Source organism: Rattus rattus, chromosome 1 (genome assembly GCF_011064425.1).
Source record: "Rattus rattus isolate New Zealand chromosome 1, Rrattus_CSIRO_v1, whole genome shotgun sequence".
Classification (NCBI taxonomy): Eukaryota; Metazoa; Chordata; class Mammalia; order Rodentia; family Muridae; genus Rattus; species Rattus rattus.
The window spans coordinates 233,447,117-233,467,297 of NC_046154.1; the positions used below are offsets into that span (position 1 = coordinate 233,447,117).

Consider the following 20,181-nt stretch of genomic DNA (forward strand, 5'->3'; position numbering starts at 1 on the left):
GTTATAGAAGACAAAATAACTGAGGACCTCCTAGTTAAAATTCTGTTCACTGAACTCAGTGACCATGTAAATGCGTAACTGAACAGTGTTGATTAATTCAACAGGTTCAAGTATGGGCTGGGAACTGTAGGAGGTCAAACCTCCTCTGTAAGAACAGCAATGGCTTTTCATCTCCCCCACTTCCACCCAATCTCATGTACGGGGCGTCACCCACACTATCTGATGTACAGGTCACAACAGAGTGACCCAGAGACAGACAAGCAAATGCAGCAGTCTTCTGTCACTCAGACACTTGGCAGAATGTAACAGAATCCCCTTGCTGCTAAGGTTTATTTGGAAACCGGTTATTTTTCATTAAAATATTCTGTTTGGGTTATAGTTTACCATACTCTGAAATGAGTTGATATGTAAAATATTTCTGCTTTAATTGCTAAAATAGCATATATAATGCATACAACCCACAAAAAACCTTTTTAGAGGGTTTGCCATGATCCTAAAGAAAACAGAGCATCCTAAGATCAAAAACTAATATATTAATGTCATGATGAAGGAATTCATGGCTCTTAGGAAGCCAGCATACTTCAGACAGCCATTAGAGTCACTCCATGGTTAGAAGGCCATCTTTCCTAATCTGTAGATGGAATTAAAGAACCTAGTGTCAAAGGTGACTACCAAGACAGTGCTGCTTAAGGTATAGTTTCATAAAGGTATATGGTTTAAGGACACTATTATTATTTTTAAAACATACTTCTAAGTGTCTCTAAGCTAAAGTAAAGATATCTCATTGTAGGTACACACCAAAGAGAATGCACACAGAGAAAGGTGGAGTTGTGTGTGAGGAACAGATACTGTCATACAGCAACACAGTGTGACCAGCCACTGAGCGTCTAAACGGAATATACAGGCACAATTAAAACTTCGAATGCCCACAGAATGTGAGATTTAAGAAAATTTTAAGATATCAGGAAAACTCTTCTTTCCTAATCTTGCCTAAGTCCTGGAAACTGTACCAGTTGCCCACATAAAGAACTTCAGTGCTGTAGAACAGGTTCTAACCAAATCTACTTACATTCTCTACCCCTGCTCCTCATAACCTAAGAAAGGAGGGGCGAGGCCAGGCCATGGGCTTCTCTCCCAGCGTGCAGTCTCCTGACCTGGCAGTGGTGACGTCATCACATACATAATGAAGGCCTGCTCAGAGCAGCTTTTTCTTTAACTCTCACAACAATGTTCTTAAACACCTTTAAAACATCCATATTTTTATGGATGAACAAGCTGAGATCTAGAATACCACAAGTTTCAAAGCCATGAAGGAGGAAGCTGAGGCTGGAAGCCAAGTTTGTGATGCCAAAACCATGCTTCTAATTATACAACAAAACTGCTGGTCATGAACTCAGTAAGTCCATGTGAACTCTACCTCTGTCCTAGTATTTCTGTCTATCGTTTGCGTGCGTGCGTGCGTGCGTGCGCGTGCATGCGTGCGTGTGTGTGTGTGTTTGTGCACACTCGCACACACACATGTGAACTCAATCAGAAATGAGGAAAGTACTCCTGCTGACGTGGGAAAATTCAGGGCCTGATACTTCAGTGTTTGCAGGAAAGCCTCGGATACAAGTGACTCATCATGAGGGAGTGAACATAGGATGAAAAGTTCACACACCTTTGGTCCTTTCTCATTACTTTTGACCAATCAATATATAGGGTTAGAGATTGCAGAGTTTATTTAACTAGTGTCACACTTTAGAACCGACATTTAGCTTAGAAGAAATAGCTACAAAGTGAATTGATACTATGCTATAGAATATAACTTTATTTCTCATATATGTGGCCTTGCCGCCATATGTTCAACTAATTTAAAGACATACTTACTTGAAGACTTTGACATAAGCTAGTTAATGTTCAATTTCTAATTAGAATTCTAAATACTTGTAAGCATTTTATTACTGTTAAAACTAAGGAGCTTTCTTAGTTATCTAATGGTATACCCACAGCTAACTGTGGTAACACATGCATGTGTTTGATAACTATTTCCAACACATGCCAAGCAAGATTATAACATATTTTGAAGGTTGTCTTTTAAGACTAGCACTGGTTATAGTTTTGTTTTTTCTATCACATTTGTTACATTTCTGATGGCATACCGAGGACTGTGACAGAATAATTATCTCTATTACACATGGAGAGACACTGAGTGTGTGGCACTGGCTTTCTCTTCTACTGTGTAGCATCTTAACTAACAATATTTTACAAACAAACTCAACAGTAACAAAATGCAGACGCTACCTTTTTAACACCAATCTGGACAGCTCTCCCTATTACATCTTGTAAGTCATCTGTGTAAGAAAAATCACATATTAAGAAAGTGTGGTAAGTATAGAGATATTATCTATAGTTATACATCTATAATTTTTATCTCTCCTAAAGTAAAATTGCACAGAAATAATCATGTACTAAACGCAGTCTAATCAGTGCCAGTTACTTGGAATACAGTGACACTAGAGTCATAAAACCTTAAAAAAATATAAAACAAGAAACTGAATAATTAATAATTGATCTAATTGTACTTTTATTTTATTGAACAAAGAAGGAGAAAATGACAGAAGTCAGGAAGTCCAAATTAAAGATGAACCCAATGACTACAAATCAGTTGATGTGCCTTAAACCCAAAGCTTGTAATTGTGTATGCAAGTGTGTGTGCCCATGAGTGTGTACCCATGTGTGTGTGCCCATGTGTGTGTGTCCATGTGTGCCCATGTGTGTGTGTCCATGTGTCCATGTGTGTGTGCCCATGTGTGTGTGTCCATGTGTGTGTGCCCATGTGTGTGTGCCCATGTGTGTGTCCATGTGTGTGTGCCCATGTGTGTGTGCCCATGTGTGTGTGTAAATGTGTGTCCATGTGTGTGTGCCCATGTGTGTGTGCCCATGTGTGTGTCCATGTGTGTCCATGTGTGTGTGTCCATGAGTGTATACCCATGTGTGTGTGCCATGAGTGTGTACCCATGTGTGTGTGCCCATGTGTGTGTGCCCATGTGTGTGTGTCCATGTGTGTGCCCATATGTGTGTGTCCATGTGTGTGTGCCTATGTGTGTGTCCATATGTGTGTGCCCATGTATATGTCTATATGTGTGTGTCCATGTGTGTGTCCATATGTGTGTCAGCTACTGATGGTCAGCAAGCCCCCAGGATCCATGTGTTTCCTTGCCATACACGGGGTTACAGACACAGGCTGCTGCTCTTAGCTTTAACATGTGTGCTGGTGACCCAAACTCAGATTGTCATGCTTTGCACAGCAAGTCCTTTACCTTGAGCCACCTCCCCAACCCAGTTAGGGCCAGAAATATAATGGGCAGCAAAATAAAATATAAAAACTCGGTTACTAATTTCATTCTTCAGTTTCAGAATAAACAAAATTCAAAATTATATTCACATATATATTAAAAGTAATATAAAAATAATTGGAATTCAAAAGACAAAAACCACCTTAGTGATTTTTACTTACTGAGTATAGCAACTAAGTTTGCTAGATTATAAACTACAGTAGCAGTCATAATTGACTACTGCATAATTTGTGTCATAAACACATACACAAGCACACATGCATATATACATGCAGAGGCAAAGCCTGAAATCTAAGCACCACAAAGGCAAGGAAAGCAGAATGTCATTTACTCAGCAGTTAACTTTACTGTATAGGTAACATATAAAACTAGCATCCAAATGTCTAAATGAACGATAAGAGGTAAGTTTTAAAGTGAGACCTGGGCAAGCATTATGTGTGTTCAGGAAAGCCATCCAGAGAAGGAGGTACAGTTCGCCCTCCCTACTTGCATGTGCATAAAGCACAGGTTCTCTTCTCAAGTAGTGTGTACAGACACATCCTGCTTTTAAAACTTGGTGTCACCACCATTTCCTGCTTAGTCACTTCTCAGCTAACCCAGCAGGCCTTACGAACGAACTCGTACTTGTACATGGGAGACACAGCCCAGTGGGGCAGCACTTGTCTAAGCTTGCATCAGTCCCAGCCCTGGGCTGATTCTTAGGACTGGAGAGGAATATGAACTTACATGATAATACAACCACTTGCTTCCAGTGAAGCCCCACCCATACGCTAGGTCTCTAGATACAAAGGAAAGAGAAGGGAAGACGGGGGAATACGACAACACACCTTTCTTCTACCACACTTTGTCCTTGGCTGAAAAATGTTCTCTTCCTTTCTAAAAGATTTATTTTTTAGTTCCCCCTCCCGTGTGTGTATACATTGCCATGTGCACATGAATGCACATGCTGTCAGAAGCCAGAAGACAGCTGGGGTTATAGGCAGCTGGGAGCTGCTAAATGGGTGCTGGGAACTAAACTCAGGTCCTTTGTAAGAGCATTAAGTCTTCTTAACTACGGAGCCATCTATAGCTCCTGAAAATGTTTCTTAAGAACTTGATAAACTGGTGTTCACAGAAAGTAATTGTTGGGTTCCATGCCTTTTATTCAAACAATGGTTTACCAATAGGGCTTGTCTGATTTAGTTTATTGTTTTATGTGACAAATAATGATAAGGGTTTTGCTTTGTTTTTTGTTTTTTTGTTTTTTTTTTAAACAAATTCTCACTAAGTAGCCCAGGCTGGCCTTAAACTTGCTATCCTCCTTCCTCTATGTTCTGAGTGCTGGGCTTTTAGACTTGCACTCAGCTACACAGAGTTCTTTAAGATTTCACTTTTAAGAGTGGATTATGCTTTCAAGACCTTGTAGCAAAGAGTTTGTCTTCATAGAAGTCACCTTAGTAAAAGAGACATTCACCTTGATGCTTCTGCACGCCCCTATAAATTCCTCTGAACATAGGATCTGTCAGGTTGATTCCAATATCTGTGGAAAGCAAAAGCAAAACAGATAATCATTAAAACAAAATTTCCTTGAAATATCTCTAAACAAGCTTTTAATTCACACATTCATTCATCTAAGTAATTTGGTCGATTCTTGGCAACTACTATGATAGATCTGTGGGATACAAGGACTAAGATGTGCTTTCTGCTCTTTAAAGACTTGTGGCAGAAGGGAGTTTTAGACATTCAGAAGTGTACGGGGCAGACCCATTCACAGGCAATTATGGAGACAATGAGGGGGATAGGAAAGTTCATTAGGGAACTGAATTAAAATATATCATATATACATGTGAAATTGTAAATAAATGTCTCAAAATACTAAAAACATAAAATTAAAACCACTGTTATTATGGGACACAAACCAGAGTTTGGTAGCTGGCTCAGAAGAAGGTCCCAGAAAGATATAATCCACAACTGAATATTACAGGATAAATTTGAATCACCCAATGTGGTGATTTGAATGAGAATCACCCCTATAGGGTTAGTTGGTAGAACTGTTTGGGGGGATTAGGAGGTGTGGCTTTGTAGTAGGAGGTGCATCATGGCGTAGGTTTTGAGGTTTTGTTTTTTTTTTTTTTTTTTTTTTGGAGCTGGGGACCGAACCCAGGGCCTTGCGCTTACCTAGGCAAGCGTTCTACCACTGAGCTAAATCCCCAACCCCAGGTTTTGAGGTTTTTAAAGCCCATGGCACCACCCCTTACTCGGGAGAGGCAGCACAGTGGAGCTGGCACTGGTGCTGGGGGTGTGCATGAGCCAAGCCCAAGGGCATGAGTGTGGGAAAACTGACCCCACACTTGTCTGCCATGGGGTGATGCCCCCAAGGCCCGCATGCCTGGCAGCCTGCTGTCATGCCTCCCACCACGGTGGTCATGGACTCACTCTCTGGAACTGTGAGCACCATACATTTTTTTTCTTTTGTAAGTTACCTTGATCATGGTGCCTCTTTGCAGCAATGGAAAAGTAACTAAGACACCAAGCCTTTATGGTATGAAATAGAACAGTTCTTCAGGAAATTAAGGTTTTGTAGTTGCTAAAGAGAAGCACAGGAAGGGTTAAGCCAGGAAGGATAGACCAATTATGGTACACACTTGTGTCAAAAATACTGGATTCAATATGATGCCTGATGTTTTTTTTTCCCCCGGAGCGGAGTACTAAACCCAGGGCCTTGGGCTCCCTAGGCAAGCGCTCTACCACTGAGCTAAATCCCCAATCCCTGCCTGATGGTTTTTAATCAAAGGGGTAAGAAAGACTAGCATTGAAGACATTTCACTCCGGCATATTGGAAGCTGGGATGTGAAGGGAGCAACAGAAGTTAGGGTCTCTTGTTTGGAAACTGGCAAGAGCCCATGTGCAGTGAAGACAGTCTGCAATGGAGAGGAGTGTGGAGATGTAGAGAGGGGAATAGATTACTTCCTTGTTCACCAACTGCACCTGAGGCTGGCTTTGTCAAATGCCAAGCCACACCTCAGGATGTGCCACTCCAACACCATGACAGACCTTGAGAGAGGACTAGGAGTTTGGATAACCCAAGAGATAGTAAGAAGAGAATTTTAAGCTGTTGCAGGACATTTGATCACACTGTGAAGCCTGGGATTGTGTTATTTACTGGAAAAACCTGTTTCTAGCTGTGCTTAGCCTTAGCACACACACACACCTTTTATCCCTCTGGCTAGAATACAGCCACTCTCTTAAAGTACTTTTAATCCCAAACAATGAAGGTAAAGTTAGTTTGTAGAAGGAAGCACCCATGTGTGAAAGTGATGTTTAATTGAGTGGCAAACAAAGTGATGAATCAGAGAAAGACTTGACAGAATAAGATACGCCCAGCTCTCACGAGGAGAAAGGGAAGCCACTTGAGGGGCGGTGCAAAAGGAGAGGAGGCAGGTTTACTGGGATAGTTGTACAGAGGTTGCAGAGAGAGAGAGAGAACACGAAAGACAGACACGGTGAAGACAGGATGAGCCAGAGAATGAGAAAGAGTCAGAGGATTAGAACAGATTGACAAAGGTAGTTTTGACGTTAAGCAGAGCAAACAGTCAGAGGCCCAGAGAGAGAGGCCAGAATCAGCTTGGAGAGGAGTTTGAGTCGGAACTGCTGAGTTGGATCAGCCTACCAGAGCTCAGGAAAACTAGGAAGGCGTGAGCTTATTCAACAGTAAGTCTCGGAGGCTGATACATTCTAGGCCTAGATAAGAGCATTCAGAGGCTAGAAGCTTCCAGGACTAGGCCTAGGCTAGCAGACGAAGGCAGTAAACCTCTGCTGAGAGGACGATTACATCAGGTGAATAAAAGTTACTTTTACACTAGGCATTTGAACCAGGAAGAAAAACACACTGCAGAATATTCCAAATGTCTGTGCATAGCAACAGAGATGGACCAGGTGAGGAGTTCATAACCTAGAAGAACTACTAGGAGACAGAGCCCACTTAACACAAATCCACATCACAAATACAATGGGTTTATGAAATATTGGCCCTCACAAGAAGTCACCTAGTTTTTCTTCAAATACAACAAGAGGACAATAAAGAAGGCAAACTGAGAAAGAAGCAGGGAGGCAAGAGACCTTTCAGCCTATATAATTCTGCCCATGGGTTTGGACTATGGTTACCAGTTAACACCCAATGGACGAAATTAGCCTTGATCTCTCTTTTCACTTTTAAATAGTCTTTAAAAATTAAGATAAATTTATTAAGGTATTTGTGACACCTGTTAAAGATATCCAGGGACCTTTATTTCAAAGGAGTTATTACAATGGAAGGTTTTGTTTTGTTCTGATCTTTAGGACTCATTCATTACTCAGCAGTGGTGAACTCACTTCTCTGACAGGCTAGCCTCTGACGTTGCCTGGGTGTTCCCCAGCTGGGGTTGGAGGCATGGCCACACCTGGCTGTAATGAGGGCACTGCAGTAGAGCAGAGATCAGGCTGAAACCTCAAAACAAGTCTAAGGGGAGAATTAAGAGCCAGGAAAAGGAAAGGATCCGTTGGTAAGTTCCTAAGAGGTCTAGAAGGTAGAAGGAAGGATTCCAACTAAAGTCAACCGATCACATCCATCCTGACAGGAATACTGAGAGTAAGGAATGAGGAACTGAGGATTTTCACCTAACTGGATTTTTGAAGCAAGAACTCAATGTTGGGGTCAAGTTAACAAATTACTTTAAGGGCAGCCAGGCTCCAGTTTCAAGTAAGGTCTCTGTCATCAGCAAAGTGATCAGAACTTTCCCAACATAATGAAATCAAAAGCAAAGGAAACCCATAAACAACCCATTCTAACTGAAAAGAAGTGAAAATGAATTGGAAGCTCATCTTGGAACACCCTTTTCTCAACTCTGGACAGAGCTGCTCTTGGACATTCTGTAGCACCTACCTACCTTGAGGCAGACGGCAGAAGGCGGACTCCCCATGACTTACCTCCTCAGAGTTCTGAGATCAGTCTGCTGGTTCTTGATAAACTAAGGACAGCCTCTTCACGTCCCCATCTTATCAAGTTTAATGACAAAAGACTTCTGTCCCTCAACTCCATGTGAATCACACCAGTTTCCTCTAAGACCTTCTCCAAGTCTCCCACAGAAAATGCTCTCACACAGAAGCCACTTCCTCACCAGCCCACCCACCAGAAACATCTGTGGAAATACAACAATAACTCAGTATTCTGAAACAGAGGAGCTAAAGAAAGGTTCGAATAAGACTAGAGAGAATTCAATTCATGAACAAGCTCCAGAGAGTACAGTACAATGGGATGACTACAATTACTCAGTAGTGGAACAAACGTGGGCTTTGGAATCCTTGCCCTTGCCAGCTATTAGTGAACAGTCTTAGTCCCTGCTGAGCCTCCATTATCTTCTTGGTGGATGAACACAATTTTCCTGCTGGCAATGGAATATGACCCAAACCCAAGGATGAAGATGAAAGGAACTTGCACCTGGAAAGCTCTATGACAAGCATTTATTACTATTACCTGGCATAATACGGAGACTGTGCCATGCCAACAGCATATGGAATTCCAGCTCTTAGCTATACTGTCCTGGCATCTTTAGTATGCACTGCTCCCAGTGCAAAACAGTGTTATCAAAGAGCCAATGGAGTCAAGTGGTTTGACTCTTCCCCTAGTGTGTACATGTGTGCAGTGTGCATGCATGAATATATATTCATCTTCACGCACATGTATGCAGGTGGATGTGCACATTTTGTGTAGGCCTGACATTGATATTGGGAGTTCCTCCTTACTTTTCACTTCATTCATTAAGGCAGTGTTTCCCAACTGGGCAGTGTTGCCCAGTGTCTGGCTAGCCTACAGGCCCTCTGCCCAAGCCTTCCAAGCTCCTAAACTACAGACAGGCTGCTATTCCCACCATCAAAAATAAAGGCAGCTAAAAATCCTAGTTATTTCAATTCCTCAGAATGTGTTGATCCATGACAGGTACCTTTTAAACCAAAGGCATTCTTATCAAAAGTATGCTTATTGGCAAGTAAACTCAAAATCAAATAAATAGTATATAAAAAACAACTTTAGTCAGGTCAGTCAAAGATGAAAATATCTTGAAAAGTAGGACACCAAGTGAGAAGGAATGAGAAGAGACAAACGCAGTGACACTAGCAATCAGTCACTATGTTCTTCTGTTGGAAGGAGTCAAGACACTGGCTAGCCCTTCTATACGGTACAGTAATGTCTCCACTTCATTAACATTTAAAAATGGCTGTCTTTAATACAAACTACTGGTATCAATGAGTTTATTTTTTTAAAGATTTACTTATTTATGTATGCATTGTTGCTGTCTTCAGACACACCAGAAGAGGGCATCGGATCCCATTACAGATGGTTGCGAGCCACCATGTGGTTGCTGGGATTTGAACTCAGGACCTCTGGAAGAACAGTCAGTGCTCTTAACCACTGAGCCATCTCTCCAGCCCCAGTTTATTTTTCAAAACCAAACAAAATAGGAAAGTGTTCTGTTGCTCTTGGATAGAAAGCAGTATCTGCAAAACTGTTTGGGCTTAGTGGATCATGTCAAAGGACTGTCGCCTATGATTTAGGGACACAGAAACACTGTAAACAGGGATTTAAAATGGTGTAGGATTTTGTTAGCTTCAAGGTATAATTTCAAAGTTAAGAATTCTCAATAATTAGAGAATAAGGGACTCATACTACCGTTCAGCAAAAAGACAAATCCTAAAGGTCATACAAGCAGCCCAGTTTCTTCAGCAAGTCAGTGCCAGAAAGTACATTAATTAAGAACAGAAGGATGCTACAGCAGAGCCAGAACTCCTTCTGCAGCCACTGTCCTCTTGCTAATGGTGTTCCTGTGAGACAGGGCCTCCTCATGCAGAACAAGCCTCTGCCTCTGGCACAAAGCGCTGAAGCTACAGGTGTGCACTACCTTACTTGGCTTACTGCCCATTTTGTTATTGTTTGTTCCTATCCTAGTACTAGTTGGACATTTTAAATTGTTTTTAAAAATTAATAGAATATTTCTCTGCTTGTGAAAAATTATTAAAAAGAACAATTCAGCAGCTGGAAAGATGGGTTCAGCAGTTAAGAGTACTTGATGCTTTTCCAGAAGGCCAAGGTTTGGTTCCAGTATCCATATCAGATAGCTCACAACTGCCAGTGACACTAGGCGTTTCAGAGACCCTGGCTCCCTCTTCTGGCCTTCGCAGGTATCTGCACACAGACCCACTCCCACATGGAGAAAATAAACCAACTATTTTTTTTTTTAAGTTTAACATTTAATGTCCATAAAACTTTATTGGAGCACGGACACACTGACTTGTTTATATACTAAGACAGCTTTCAAATAACAAGGTGTAAGACAAGAAGGAAAGGAAAAAAATACAAAGCCAAAAACTGCTTTCTCTGCTACATTCAGATCCACATTAAATATATTTTAAATCTCATTATAATAACATTTCAAGTAAAAAAACTCATATACTTATTTTAATATACATTATCGCTCCACAAAATAAAGTTTCCTTGCTTTGTTTGTATATCTGTGTGAGCCCTTCTCTTTAGTTCTTAGGCTGAGATCAAGAACCTGGACACACCCAGCCTAGACTCTAACAAACAGTATATGAGGGGAGGAGTGAGGGCTCTTGTGCCCTCTCCAGGACACACAACTTCCTAGCACATCATGTCAAGACCTCAGAACACCTAACCTTCACTTCAGGTTTTCTCACACAGCTTTTAAAAGAACCTGCTGACATTCTCCCCACATGTGCTTTGCCTGGTCATAGTGCTTAACCTCTCTAGTGTGAAAACTAGCTCACAACTAGATTTCTCACAGCTCCAATTTTAAATACAGTGTCTTGGGAAAATGTACTGCTTAAACAACTATCTCTCGGATTTTACTGTATAACCTTAACCACTCTCCTGATTACACTTCAAAGTGCTTGAATGATGTCTCCACTTAAGATGTCCTTTAATTCTCGAATGGACCTAATCCAATAGACCCAGCCCTCCCACCTATAGGTATTTCTTAACCTGTCATCTTCGGGTGCTCATTTTCCACAAGCAGACATGAACAGTGAATGCTAAATGCTGTGCACAACCATTTCGCTTCTCTTTTTGCTATTATTTTCCCTGTTGCAAAACCTGAAATACTTCCATGCTTCTCCTTATCTGCCACAAAATCTACAAAACGACTATCAGGGTAACCTCCTCCCTGTCACTTCCCACCCTTAAGTCGCTGGAAACTCCACGGAGACAAAGCTCATGCTGAGATTATCCACAACAGCATCCCAGAAGACAAGATCCTTTCTATATAACTGGCATTCAAAGATTTGCTGAAAATTCAGCCTTCTTCGAAACGCCACTCCCTACGGAGTGAAATTTAAGTAATCGAGGCTTTTGGGTTCCAAGTTATCCTTCCAACCCTACCTCTTACAGTGTCCCCCAAGTTTTCCTAAGTACCACTTTGAATCCTTGCCACACTCTCCAGCTGCCACCCCTCCCGTCTGTGGGCTCCTGTTTATGTCTAGAAAGCCTGTAAGTGAGCAGGACTTCGTCACATTCCTAGGACTCAATGCCAAGAGTTATCTATGGTATGAAAGGATGACTGAGTGAACCTGTATCTTCAAGGTACTGTCCAGCCGGCCATGAAGAGGGAGGGAGGGAGGGTTCACGAAATACGGGGTGCTTTCTTTTTCTTTTTTGGGTGGTGGGAGGACTCGGGGATTAGCCCATGCTAGGCAGTCTACCGCTGTCGCACATCCCACACCTATACCTCTATTTTCAGTTGAATTACACATAAAAAATGCACAAGTCCAATTATGCTCGTGAATTCTCATAAATCAATATGCATTCGGGAACTCATCCTCGAGCAAAAAGCACTCGAGGCCTCCTGGAATCTTCTGTACCCTGGAAAAGCCAAGCCGCGAAAAGGGGGCCCGGGACAGCCAGCAAAACCCATGGCCAAGGAAATCCTGCCCTTACCCACGAACTTGAAGAGACTCATGATAGCGCAGCAGACTCCTCCCAGGAAAAGGCGGAAATGGCGTAGAGCACGCTCATTCTTCCGGCTCCGTCTCGCAACCGCTCGCTTCCGGGTTCCCGGCAGCCCCCGCGGCAGCCGCTGAAGGTGAGCCGGGCGCTATGGCGTTCTGTGCTCCCCCGGCCTACTTAACCCACCGGCAGAAGGTGCTGCGGCTGTATAAGCGCGCGCTGCGCCACCTCGAGTCATGGTGTATCCACAGGTAGGGAGAAGAGACCCGGGATTCGGGGACGGAAGCCGAGGGGCCCTGTGGACTGATCTGATCAAGGACTTAGGGACACAGTGAAGGGAGCCCGCCCTTGAACCTGGGTCCTGATGCAGTCCTCTCTCTGCCTCTTTACCTGGCAGAGATGATTATGTGGAGCGGCGCGACCAGGACCCAGCGTAGAAGGATGCATGAAGAAATAAAAAATACCCAGGACTGTCATTGTCATGAATCTAACGCTAATGTTTTTATAACTCTTGTCCCTAACCTTAACAGTAATTTGTCCATGATCTTTAGTTTGCAGATTAACTGAGGAACTAGTGATTATTCTAGCCTTATTTTATAGGTAAGCAGGCTCAGGATTGACTTGCCCAAGAGATTGCAGCCTCTGCGTGCCCAAGTCGAGGTTAAAATTTAGGATTTGTCTCCAAAACATTATTCTCTTTCCCCCTTCCCATCGGTTTTTCTTTATTTGGCTTTATCGGATCGACCCTTCTCATTAACATCATGTCTATTTCACCTCCTACATAATTTTATTCCTTTAACCATTGTTACTAGTCTTCGTGTTAAGTAAGTCTCATATGGTGGCCTATATTGGGGAAGACAGATATTCTCCATTACATAATGAGCTTGAGGCTGGCCAAAAAAGATGCTTTTTACAAATAAACAAACAACAATATAGTGTTAGAATATGTAGGCTTTCCTGACCTAAAAGAAATGCAGGGTGCAGTAACAACCCAAGATGTGTAAATCCCAGACCTCCACACTTTTATCCTCAAATCTAATCCCACATGAAGGACTTGCAATAAAAAGGTGGAAAGTCAAATAGACCTGTCAGAACTGCAGAGGGTAACCCCAAGTCCTAGAATGCAAGTTTGTGGTTACACCTCTTTGTTATGCCAGGAGGTGCAGTGTACAATGCTGTACCATTGTTAGCTTCTTTCCTAAGTTTTTCTTATTTAACAGAATTTGCAATTCAGCTTCCATTCTGGATGGCAAATAAATGACAGTTAGTCCTCTTTTTTGAGCTGCAGTTCCCATGGATTAGTGGGGAAAGTGACAGATAAACTCATAAGTAACAGAATTGGCAGTGGTTACTAAAGAAACTAAGCCTTCAGGAATTCAGGTAATGCTATGACACAACTGGAAATGTCAGAGCTCATGCCCATGGAGGGAATAATCAAACCAGCTACTGGAACAGCGCTAACATATTTAAAAGCTGACGTCCTTTTTTAGTCCTTGTCCGAATCAGTTCCCTTAAAGCAAATCAAAACCCAGTGTGGCTATCAACTGTGTGACAACCTCAGGTGTCAGTCCTTGTCTTCCTCCTTGTTTGGGACAGCACACTGCTGGTATGCTAGGCCTGCAGACCTCTAAACTTGTGGAAATCTGTCACATGCTCTCATCCTGAGAAGGAGTGCTGGGACCACTGGTATGTGTTCCCATGTCCAGCTTCCCTTGGGTTTTGGGCTCCAAACTCAGGTCCTAATGCTTACATGGTACTTGCCTACTGAGCCATATCTCTCTAGCCCTCATGTATCTTCTAGGACATTCTCTGGCTTCACCTAAGGCTCTCTCTTAGGTACTGTGTCTCCTATGGATGTCTTCAGTTTTGATGCTTGAATTAGCTATATTTCCAGCTGTCTGTGAGACTTTCTGCCAAACTGAATTTATCTAAACTCTTTAAAACCAAAGTTTTTATTTTTAACTTCCTCATACTGATTCTACTCTCAAATTCTCTGTCTCAGCTAATGACATTACTAGCAATTCAGCAGTCTAGACTTGACCTCAATGGTCCCCTAGTTTACCTTCTGCCTCTAACACGCATCCTCATGCATCAGACTTTACTGGACACTGCTTTTTGTAAACTCTTTTCTGGTATAATGCCTGTTGTATCACCGAGCGCTTGAAACATACCAACCACTCTGTGAAGTGTGCTTTTGTATGTGTGCTCTTGGAATGTGTATGTCAGTCTTTACATTAAGTAACGTACCCCAGACTGTACACACAGCTAGTTTAGAGTACTCTAGAGTGGCCCCCTCTCGTGACTTGGTGGTCTGGATGGGTGTTTTGTTTTGTTTTCCTGCGTCTTGTCTGGCAACCACCGCAGGTCTTCCCATCTTTTGCTAGATGCTGTGCGGAATCCCCGAGATGTACGGGTGATCTAGCAGAAGATGAGAGGGCCCGCGGTAGTTGTCAATGAGTGCATACTGAATGAACCTGCAGAGTGTCACCTTTCCTTCCCTTTCCTGTGGAAGTCCTTGTAGGAGAGAGGAAACTAGCTAGGCTGTCCTCAATGTGCTGTGTCTGTTACCGATGAAAGGGAAGTGGCTCGGCTGTATGTACGTATGGTGTCTGCTTCTGTTTGGAGGGCTACAGAGGAAGTGCCCACAAGTAGATAACTCTTCTGATATCCACAACCATTTCGATTTAAGGGACAAATACCGGTACCTTGCTTGCTTGATGAGAGCCCGGTTTGAAGAACATAAGAATGAGAAGGACATGATGAAGGCCACCCAGCTGCTGAGGCAGGCGGAAGAAGAATTCTGGCAAAACCAGCATCCTCAGCCGTATATCTTCCCAGACTCTCCTGGGGGTACTTCCTATGAGAGATATGAGTGCTACAAGGTAGGTGGGAGTTCGTGTTCCCGGTCCCAGACCTCTGTCCCTGACAGCTCAACTTTTTTGTCCCTCTTTTCATAAATTCAGCTCTGAGGTTGTACAGTGTACCTTTGGCAAAGCACAGTGCTAAAGTATTTGGTACACAGCTCATTTGGGAAAGTAGCCAGTTAGCATTGGTACTGAGCGCTGTGAGATACTCAGGGAATGTTTCCTTAACTCTAGGCGTTTAGTAGTTTCGAGCGTGAGAGGAGGGCTGCCAGCTCTCTTGGCCTGCCTTTAATGTTTTGGCCACATGCCTCTTTAAGGCATTCTTTCTCACCTCTGGTCTCTGCTTGCCCTCTACTATTCATTGTTTACAGAAGCAGTCCAATAATAACTGTTTGACATAGACACACACACACTCTAATGTATACATATATGTGGTGTGTGATATATGTATGTGTTGGTGTGTTGGTGGGTATACTGGTAGAGGCCAGAGATCAATTGTAGGATCTTCCTCAGTTGCTCTTTATCTACTGAACCTGGAACCACACACACCCTCCGCCTTTTTCAGTCTAGGCTGGGTGGTCAGTAAGCTCCAGGGATCCTTTTGGAAGTCCTACCTTTTGTCTACCACTGGGTTTGCAGGTGCTGATCACCATGCCTGCTTCAGTGGGCACTGGGACTCTGTACTCGGGTTCTCATGGTTTACTGGCAAGCACTTGTCCATAGTATTTATAGTTCACCTGTGGAATAACACGTGCTTTTCTCTTTTGGCAGGTTCCAGAATGGTGCTTAGATTACTGGCATCCTTCTGAGAAAGCAGTGTATCCTGATTACTTTTCCAAGAGAGAGCAGTGGAAGAAACTGAGGATGGAGAGCTGGGATCGGGAGGTGAGTGTTTTGACAGTGCACTGTAGCCTTTTGCTTGGTCAGCGTGGGGATCTCCAGAGTTTGCGTCTGCAGGCTGAGGTCCACTGTCCAGCCGTGATGGTTACGCCAGCTTCTTAGCTGGACTTTGAGTTTCTCACTGTGTTCGGTTTCACATCGGCCACCTTCCAGATTTGTTGTCTCTACCATTTTGAACCTCTGTGATCTCTTTCTTTCTCTCCTTCCTCTCCACCTACTCTTCCTGTTCTATAAAACTCCTTCCCTTTCCCTACCCAGAGCTCTAGGCATTCTTCATTCAGCTTAGGATGTTCAGAGTTGGATTTTGGCAGCTCTCGTCATAGCGTGGGCAATACGTTGGAGAAGCCAGGAGGAAGCAGGAGTCCAGTTTAGGGTTTGTGTGGTAGTTTTAGGGAAAAGGTTGTGTGGCCCACAGAGTACTGCAATAGCTGTGGAAGGGACGTGGACCGGCAGATCGTCATTGGCTGTGTGGGGGATGGGTAAGGGACATGGAGAAATCAGTACTTTCCAGGTTCTCAACTTTACTGCCTGCAGTTCAGAGCTGGTGTTGAGATAGGGAAGACTGGTGTAAGGTGGAGGGTACCCCACGTGTCAGGGATAATCCAACACTCAGAAGGTGAAGCTTGAGAATCGGGCATCTGTGAAGTAGACATGCCACTTGGCAACTTCAAGTATAGGAATCTGGTCTAGAAATGGCAATTTGTAAGTTTTCAGTTGTATTTAAAACTGTAGAAAGGGGCTGGAGAGATGGCTCAGCGGTTAAGAGCACCCACTACTCTTCCAGAGGTCCTGAGTTCAATTCCCAGCAACCACATGGTGGCTCACAAACCATCTGTAAAGAGATCCGATGCCCTCTTCTGGTGTGTCTGAAGACAGCTACAGTGTATTTATATAGAATAAATGAATAAATCTTAAAAAAACAAAAAACAAAAAAAACCCCTGTAGAAACAGCTGAGATCCTTGAGAGGAAACTAGAAAAGGTTCTTCATTGTTTTGTAGGTACACGTATCTACATACATGCATTCAGGTTAAAGGTTTGTAGGTGAGGCTTCTGTGTAACAGCTTCTGCTTTTTCAGTATCCTAGGAGGACAGCCGAGGGAAGTAAGTGGGTATGGAGGGTGGGGAGCACATGGGAGAACTGTGTTGGCCTTGGAGGGGGTAAGTTTGCTAGGAAAAGTAGGCTTGCCAAGTGACAGTGATGGCCCATTTGACACTGGGTAATTGATATATTAAACATTGGTTTGTTCTAATATTTTCTCCTTAGCTATACTGACCTGTTGAGTCCAGTTTGCCCATTGAGCTGTTTCTCCAGCCAAGTAAGAGAACTACAGAGCAAGGCAGTGGGAGCACATGCTTTTAATCCCAGCATTCAGGAGGCAGAGGCAGGTGGATGTCTGTGAGTTCAAGGCCAGCCTGGTCTACAAAGTGAGTTCCTGGATAGCCAGGGCTACACAGAGAAACCCTGTCTGGAAAAATAAAACAAAACAACAGGAGAAGGGTCATGACATGGTCTAAGCTGAATTGAAAAGGCAGTTGAGACAGGCTGATGCAGAGAACTCCAGGTTAGGAGAAATGTGTAAATTAGTTCCTTCAGAGTCTCTGAGGGAATTTATAAAAATGTTCATGTGGGCAGCAGGAACTAGATACTGGTCTCTAAAGCCACCATTTTGAAAGTTGTACTGGTTCTGGGAGATAAAGCCCAGGATGTTGGTTTTAGAAGTTCTTAGCCAAGGTGGAGTAGCTGTGGCCAAGGGACATCGTGTTTTGTAAGAAGTATGACAGCATATTGAGGCTTAAAATGTATTTGTGTGGTGAGTAGCAGGCTTATTCTGCCAATGACCACTGAGGACCTCTCCTCAATTCCTCCCTTCTCTCTCTGCTTTCAGCTCCTGAATGTTATCCAGTGCTGTGCATGAATGAGCTTTTACTTTTAGGTCCTTTCCCTAGGACAGTGATGGTGAGAATCTTGTTGGGCAATATCAGGCAGGGCAGAGCCTACTTTTCATGTGGCTTCACCTGAATTCATGTCTTGGCTGCTTGCTGAACTTGGTAATTTGCATCTCTAATACACCTGAGCTGGGCTTTTCAGTGCGTTTGGAGAGCCTTAGATAAGACAAGAGTGTTTTCCTGGGGACCAGTGGGAGACCATGACAAAGGGAACTAGGAAGACTTGTGGCTTTGCTGAAGGAGTAAGAGACAGGTAGAAAGCTCAGCTTTGCCCTGCTAGAAGTGAGAACAGCCACCTGGCTCACCTATGATTACACCCCTGGGAAGAGCAAGGCAGGAAGACCGTGGTGTTGACACCAGCCTGGTCTAGTTCCATGCCAGTCAACTCTGCTCCATAAAAGATACAGACTTCAAAAAACAAAGACTCTTCGGAGAGAAGAGATGTCCTGATTCGTAGACTCAGGCATAGAAATAGTTCAGGTTTATAGGAGATAAGCATTTCTTGATGCTGACTCAGGGTGGAAGGAGACATATCGCAGGCTGTCGTCTGACCCTGCAGGTCTTACCGTTGAGATGCCTTCTACAATGCTTCCTTCCTTGTCCCCTTCTAGGTTAAACAGCTGGAGGAAGAAACGTCACCTGATGGTATTATGACTGAAGCTTTGCCTCCTGCCAGAAAGGAAGGTGACTTGCCCCCATTGTGGTGGCATATTGTGACCAGACCTCGGGAACGGCCCACATAGACAGGCACCACACTGTTCATGCTTGCAAGTGAGAGTTACAGAACACATTCACACTTGCCCTAATAAAAGTAACTGGAGACAGTCAGCTGTGACTGGAGTGTTCTTCCAAGGATCACTGGCACCAAGTGTTTGCCTGCATTGTGGTTTGGTTTGGTTTTTATCGTGTATGCCTGTTTTCTCCAAGTTACCTGTAGAATTACATTGGGAGCACATGTGCTCGTCAAGAAGATTCACAGAACAGGCTTGAGGGTTAGGGCTAGGTGGGCTTTTGTCTTTGTACATGTACACTCGAGCACACTCGTGCACACGGACACGCTCGTGCAGGGCGGAGAACTGTGGGTGGCGCCCCTCACCTTCCAACTTTAAGATGAGGTCTCTGGTGCACTACTGTGCCCAGCATCCTGGGTGCTGGGGCTCCAAGGATTTGTGGGCCATCTCCCTAGCCCACAAATGACTAAAGGCTTGACTAGTAAAGGGAAGGAATAACAGAAGAAAAGTACAGAAGGCTTTAAAAGGAAAAATGAGGGCTGGAGAGATGCTCAGTGGTTAAGAGCACTGGCTGCTCTTCCAGAGGCCCTGAGTTCAAATCCCAGCAACCACATGGTGGCTCGCAGCCATCTGTAATGAGATTTGGCACCTCTTCTGGTGTATCTGAAGACAGCTACAGTGTACGCAAATACATAAAAACATAATGTAGAATTCTTTTTTTAAAAAATTAAAGCCAAAAGATGCAAGTGGTTTTGGTGACCCTCACGTTGTGGGGTACCTGCCACTCCTGGCTGCATTCTTCCCTTCCTAAAGGCTTTGCTGGTGGGATTTTAGTGTTCACGAAAAAAACTCTGAAGCAGCAGAGCAGGCAGAGTCCAGGGCCTCCTGGAGGTGGGGTGAGGTGTGAAGGTCGGGGCTCAGGTCTAATGTGGGACACAAACTTTAGATACAGGTTTCCAGCTGTGGCTCTGCTGAGCAGTCAAAGGTCAGGATAGAGCAGACCTTTTTAAGTATCCCGTTAGTGTTAGCAAAGGTAAGCCAGAGAAGGCTAGCAGTCAAGCCTGGTTTGTCCCCAGGACCCATGTACTTGGAGAGAACTGCTGCCCACAGACTGTCCGACGGCCTTTGCACACCACGGCACACTCATGCCGGCGTTTTTATAAGTGCACGCCTGCAACTCAGCACTTGATCTCTGAGCTCAGGGCCACCCTGGTTTGCAGAGCTCCTGGTAAGCCAAGGCTGCATAGTCGAAACTTAAAAAAAAAAAAAAAAAGTAAAGCATTCTTTTTTACTATCAGTAAAAACAAGTTGCTTTTATTGGTAACTCATTGGAATTGTTTTCAAATAATTAGGCTGCTCTAGCCCTTAAATCTCTTAACTGCCACAGATAGAACTTCCTGAGTTTTCTAAGCTCAGTTTGAGGCTCTGT

General features: G+C 43.6%; 2 protein-coding genes across 4 annotated transcripts in view; one reads left to right on the top strand and one right to left on the bottom strand.

The window, feature by feature from the left end:
- Positions 1-12,396, bottom strand: part of Tatdn1 (TatD DNase domain containing 1) — a 30,997-nt gene extending 18,601 nt beyond the window's left edge. The window contains exons 1-3 of one of the 3 annotated variants that reach the window (XM_032915809.1): positions 12,301-12,396; positions 4,792-4,857; positions 2,284-2,333 (exon numbers count right to left, since the gene is read on the bottom strand). In XM_032915809.1, the coding sequence (XP_032771700.1) occupies positions 2,284-2,333; positions 4,792-4,857; positions 12,301-12,322 (138 nt within the window). In that variant the 5' untranslated portion in view covers positions 12,323-12,396. Of the gene's footprint in view, positions 1-798; positions 888-2,283; positions 2,334-4,791; positions 4,858-12,300 lie in introns of those variants that run through there. The other 2 variants (XM_032915807.1, XM_032915806.1) reach the window with 2 other exon arrangements.
- Ndufb9 (NADH:ubiquinone oxidoreductase subunit B9) lies at positions 12,382-18,849 on the top strand. Its single transcript, XM_032915805.1, has 4 exons — positions 12,382-12,560; positions 14,999-15,191; positions 15,945-16,058; positions 18,633-18,849. The coding sequence occupies exons 1-4, from the start codon at positions 12,460-12,462 to the stop codon at positions 18,762-18,764; spliced, it is 540 nt and encodes a 179-aa protein (XP_032771696.1). The 5' UTR covers positions 12,382-12,459; the 3' UTR covers positions 18,765-18,849.
- Positions 18,850-20,181: the final 1,332 nt, after the last annotated feature.

Excerpts from the sequence above, each read along its gene's own strand:
- Ndufb9 (XM_032915805.1), top strand. The coding sequence starts at position 12,460 with ATGGCGTTCTGTGCTCCCCCGGCCTACTTAACCCACCGGCAGAAGGTG. Across the intron at positions 12,561-14,998 it reads GAGTCATGGTGTATCCACAG|GGACAAATACCGGTACCTTG; the intron begins GTAGGGAGAAGA and ends TTTCGATTTAAG. Across the intron at positions 15,192-15,944 it reads AGAGATATGAGTGCTACAAG|GTTCCAGAATGGTGCTTAGA; the intron begins GTAGGTGGGAGT and ends CTCTTTTGGCAG.